The sequence below is a fragment of the Rutidosis leptorrhynchoides genome, chromosome 3, assembly GCF_046630445.1.
Source record: "Rutidosis leptorrhynchoides isolate AG116_Rl617_1_P2 chromosome 3, CSIRO_AGI_Rlap_v1, whole genome shotgun sequence".
Taxonomy (NCBI): Eukaryota; Viridiplantae; Streptophyta; class Magnoliopsida; order Asterales; family Asteraceae; genus Rutidosis; species Rutidosis leptorrhynchoides.
In genome coordinates this window covers 438,081,248-438,086,840 of record NC_092335.1, presented here as the reverse complement: position 1 = coordinate 438,086,840, position 5,593 = coordinate 438,081,248, and the positions used below count along the sequence as shown (strand labels likewise).

The window sequence follows — 5,593 nt, the reverse complement described above, 5'->3', positions numbered from 1 at the left end:
GGAAGTACGTCATGGTTGAGAGTGGTCTTACCATCATATCTCACCATATGAGTAATCAGCAATAATATTGAAAGACCTACTAAAGACTGAATACTGCCTAACGTGAAACAAACACAATACAGATGAATCCTCAAATAAACACAAAAATCAAAAACAACCCGTGTTGTAAGCGACGAAGAAAAACTCAGGATGTTACTATGGCTATGATCCATCTGATAACGCTGCAGCAAGACGGAGGAAGATACACCGCAGAGATCAATCGACCTTAGGGTGTTAAAACTTGCAATATATTCAAACAAAAGAACTTTCGGGGCAAACATATAAATAAAATAACTACAAGGGCTTATTTATCCATCTAGAAAAACATAACTTCAAAAATAGACCCTTCAGATTGCAAAAGGATAAGATCCCAAATTTACGAAACTAGCCCTAAGCCAGAAAAATCAAGCAATATAAAAGGAAAAAGAATAAAATTTTGTCTGGCATTTTGGTCCATTTACTCGTCATTCACAAAATAAATATTAAATTATACTCCCGGCCAAATCATGCCGGATTTGTATTCTCCATTTTTTCGAATATCAACCACAACAACAAAATAAAACAATTATTTTTTCAGAGAAAAATATCAAAAATTATAGAAGGTGTAAAACAAATATTTTGTTTTTCAGATATAAAAACAAAAAATTTCAAGATCGTTTGTCTCTCAATAAAATCTCCGGTTTTTTCAATCGGAAAAATGGCGATGCGACGCGGCACAAAAGCAAAACCGGCAACCGGAACCGGAGAAATAATTCCGGTTCAGCAAAAGACGGAGCCGCGTTACCGTGGTGTTAGAAAAAGACCGTGGGGCCGGTTCGCTGCGGAGATCCGAGATCCGATTAAAAAAGCGCGTGTATGGTTAGGTACGTTTGATTCAGCGGAGGATGCTGCACGTGCTTACGACGCTGCGGCACGTGCCCTTCGTGGATCGAAAGCAAAAACTAATTTTCCGTTTATTTCACCGGATAATGATGAAACGTTATTTGAAAATAAAAAAATTAAACAACAAAATAATTATCCTGCGATGAGTAGTTTGAGTAGTACGGTTGAATCAACAAGTGTGCCACGTGTTTCGGATCCGTTTGAGAAACGGGTGAATCCGAAACCGGTGGTGGTTCATGATGATGATGAAAATTGTCATAGTAATTGTGATTCTTCATCTTCTGTGGTTGATGATGATGGTTCTAATGATGGTGACGTAGATCTGACGTCATCCCGGTTGAGGAAACCGTTGGGTTTTGATCTAAACTTACCTCCACCGTCGGATGATATGGAAATTTTTTCTAACCCTATTGTTCATGATGATGATTTGTATGTTACTACACTCTGCTTATGAGAAAATAATTGGGAGTTTTATATTCAAGAGTCTATACATTTCAAGATGGGAATTTATTTGAGGTAAATTTCTTATGTATCTTGATATGTTTCAGATGGTGTTAATGATGATGATGATATTTGTAGATTAGTATAGAGAATCATGATATATTTATCTTCTTGATTTTGTATATAATGTTATCAATAAGAAAGTTTTTTGTGTTTCTTGGTTAGATTGATGATTCATTGGTTGCCACTTTGTTGATGAATTAGGATGTACAATCCAACTTGGTTTCGCCTTCGACTATAGCTTAGATCCCTTTTGCTTGACGAAATGATCGAACCGGATTTTAATGTTAACCCAACCGAAATACTTGATCCCAACCGAAATACTTGATTTTAAAGTACAGAGATTGAAACAAGATGAGATTTGCTAGGATTTTGCACAACTTGTTTGCAGCAATGCAGCCTTTCAAATTTGTTGGCGTTATAGAATTTGCATACTAGTTTTGGTAATTAGCGTGTCATTAGCAAAACACTAGTACAATCGTTCATTATTGTGACATCTACAAATTCTTTGATTATAATTCTTTCGAGTGTTGATATTTCGTTGAGTAAGATGAATGGTAAGATAGAAAATGTAAGATTATAAATCATTGCTCAATTCAAAATGATTAGCATTGATGCGAGCAGAAATAGGATTACATCAGTTTTTTTTAATTTGAGGCCGGCTTCCTACTTTGTACGGTGCTCATTTACATTGTTGACGGTAGTTTAAAACTTAGCTACTAGTCAAACATTTATACTCCATGTTTGTACAAACAGAGAATAAAAGTTTCACAGGAACACAACTAAGTTGAAATTCACTCTTCTTGTTAATGATGAGTTTATGAATCGTATAAGAATGCAAAACGTATTTGAGTTAAACTAAGTAAGCTTTTTAGAGGACTCCCAATGGAGCCGTTAAACCATTGCCAATCTTTCATGCTAAATATTCGTACCATTGGCAGCACTTAGCCAATGTTGTGTCGATCTTTTCTCGCCAACATTTTCTTGAATTTCTAGCATAAATAATCACAAAGTATATTGTTTTAGTTGATTGTACATTTAGGCTTTAAATTTTGCATTGTGGTTTAATTATTTAATACGTACTAATTAATTTATGGTGGTTGATGAAAGGTGTGAATGTGTGATGATTTAGAATGATATGTGATGAGTTAGTTATAAAAAAGAAATGAGAAGTAAATAATGATGTGACATTAATATGACGTTGATGTAACGATGTGTTAATTTGAAGCAGACCGTCATGGTTAGAAGCGCTCTTACAAAGTTTGTGAAAGAACAATAAATCAGTAATTGATAGGTGATTGAATAATTGATAGTTTAACATTAGGTCACTTGTAATGATGATTGTGATGTGATAAAATTGTAATGACAAAATTCGTAGTAAGATTGTGGAAATTAGATGGAAAAGAAGCCAAAATGAAGAAAATGTAGGCTAAAGCCCATTCTTGCCGGTGAAAAAATGTTAAACGCCCCCGTCAACACCCTATTGTGAACATGGTGTTGAGCATGAACAACTTTGGGTCGAAACGCTCCGTTACAAATGATATAAGGTGACGTGGTGTGACAAAATTTTTGATAAATATTTACACAATCAGTTTTCAAATTTTTTTAAAATGTTATATATATACAAGGTTGGAGAACTCGGATCTCGGGGAGATCTCGTTTGGACTTTTTTAGGGAGATCTCGGCATCTCGGAATAATCTCGGGGAGATCTCGGACATTCACTTACGTTGACTTTATAGTTTTTTTTTAATAAAAATATACATAAAAACATAAATATATGTATATTTATATACATTTTTACTAGATTTTAGAAAAATATCTGAGAAGTGAGCGAGAAAATCTTAGAAATTACGAATTTTACAAGAAAATCTTACAAATTAGCAAGAAAATCTGAGAAATCATGGTTTTGACTAAGTTTGACCCCGTTGACCGAGAAATCTCGGGAGATGAACATCTCGTCTCGGTTGCCTTCTAAAAACGAGATCTCGGGGGAGATCTCGGGAGATTTACAACACTATATATATATATATATACACACACACACACACACACACATATATATATATATATATATAAACCAAAAAGTTTTTGTAAATTGTGATTGAAAGTTATTTTAGGATGTTTGTATCTATATATTATATCTATATTATATTATATATATTATTAAATTAATTACAAATTAATTAATTACGTGTTTTGTATATGGTATATATATATATATAAGAAATCTTCAAAATATTTGAAGATAGATATTATACGGAGTATTTAACAAATTAAAAAAAAATCATGTCATTATTTATGGAGTATAAGATCTCAAAGACATGATGTCGAATAAAACTTGTATCATAACAATTTTTTTTTTTAATTATTATTATTATTATTATTATTATTATTTTTTTTTTTTTTTTATTTTTTTTTTTTGTTTGTAATATTTAACAATTCAGGTGGCATGTGCTAATAATTTTGAAGGGTAGAAATGACTTTGAAGATGGTTACCGTCGATATCAGCCTCACAAAGTTTCTTTACCACTAATTTTTTTATTTTTATAATTCATACGTAGTATTATTTTATTTGCAAAATATATTTTACCAAGTTTAGTAACAAATTCAAAATTATTTTACAGGAACACTGATGCACAAACACATATCCATCGATACAGCTAAATTTTTTTTTAGTTTGAAATGTTGGATGATGTTTTTGAAATAAGTTTTAAATATTCTATTCATTCGATACTATTACACGTATATTTTTTCGTTTATTAACAGTCATGCATACATATATATAAACCAAAAAGTTTTTGTGAATTGTGGTTGAAAGTTATTTTAGGATGTTTGTATCTATATATTATATCTATATTATATTATATATATTATTAAATTAATTACAAATTAATTAATTACGTGTTTTGTATATGGTATATATATAAAAGAAATCTTCAAAATATTTGAAGATAGATATTATACGGAGTATTTAACAAATTAAAAAAAATCATGTCATTATTTATGGAGTATAAGATCTCAAAGACATGATGTCGAATAAAACTTGTATCATAACAATTTTTTTTTAATTATTATTATTATTATTTTTATTTTTTTGTAATATTTAACAATTCAGGTGGCATGTGCTAATAATTTTGAAGGGTAGAAATGACTTTGAAGATGGTTACCGTCTATATCAGCCTCACAAACTTTCTTTACCACTAATTTTTTTTTTTTTTAATAATTCATATTATTTTATTTGCAAAATATCTTTTACCAAGTTTAGTAACAAATTCAAAATTATTTTACAAGAACACTGATGCACAAACACATATCCATCGATACAACTAAAATTTTTTTTAGTTTGAAATATTGGATGATGTTTTTGAAATAAGTTTTAAATATTCTATTCATTCGATACTATTACACGTATATTTTTTCATTTATTAACAGTCATGCAATGCACGGGCTCAAAACTCAATATATAAATTTGCAATAATGTAACTTAATAACTTTCGTATGTGGCAGCTTTTTATTCATACATATTTACATGTATTTAGTACAATTAATCTCATTTTTAATTACTATTTTTAATTTAATTATCTCAATTTAATTAATATTATTATCAACGTATTTGACCTGCAATTTGCAACGTGTAGTAAACTCGCTGAACAACTTTCAACATCTCTTAAATTTTTAGGGTACTTATTGAAGTTCTTGCAGGTGTATATTCAAATTCAGACATACATTTTGAGTTGCATACTTTATTTTTTCGTAAGTTTCCAACTCTATGTGGTCATTCTTATATATTTTTTTTTCGCTATTACATATCAATATGATCTACAAATTACATTTTTTGCACAGTTTCTTACACACCCGTGCAACGCACAGGCTTAAAAATCCAGTATATATATATATATATATATATATATATATATATAACTCAACAATCCGTGCACTTTGCTGCATAGATGATCTTACTTCAATATAAATTAAATATCTTTCCAATAATATTATAAAACTTAATTAGGTTAATAGTCTTGGCTAGTTGATTTCTTATCTTGTTGATTAAAAGTATCACGGAATATGCCATTTTGTAAGCACTCTTAATAAAGGTTTGGTTTGGGACCTAAATGTGATGGGAATAAAGACAGGTTGGTGGATGGGTTTGTGCAACAGCATTTAGTGTGG

The 5,593-nt window shown here is 30.3% G+C and overlaps 1 protein-coding gene across 2 annotated transcripts; it reads left to right on the top strand.

Moving 5' to 3' along the window:
- The first annotated feature begins 500 nt into the window (after nucleotides 1–500).
- Nucleotides 501–2,219, top strand: LOC139897912 (ethylene-responsive transcription factor 3-like). 2 transcript variants are annotated; one of them, XM_071880627.1, is made up of 2 exons: nucleotides 501–1,437; nucleotides 1,627–2,219. In XM_071880627.1, the coding sequence occupies exon 1, from the start codon at nucleotides 737–739 to the stop codon at nucleotides 1,373–1,375; it is 639 nt and encodes a 212-aa protein (XP_071736728.1). In that variant the 5' UTR covers nucleotides 501–736; the 3' UTR covers nucleotides 1,376–1,437; nucleotides 1,627–2,219. The 2 variants fall into 2 exon arrangements, with proteins under 2 accessions (XP_071736728.1, XP_071736727.1); XM_071880626.1 differs by having other exon boundaries at nucleotides 1,588–2,219.
- The last annotated feature ends 3,374 nt before the right edge of the window (nucleotides 2,220–5,593 follow it).

Coding starts and splice junctions, on each gene's coding strand:
- LOC139897912 (XM_071880627.1), top strand. CDS start 737: ATGGCGATGCGACGCGGCACAAAAGCAAAACCGGCAACCGGAACCGGA.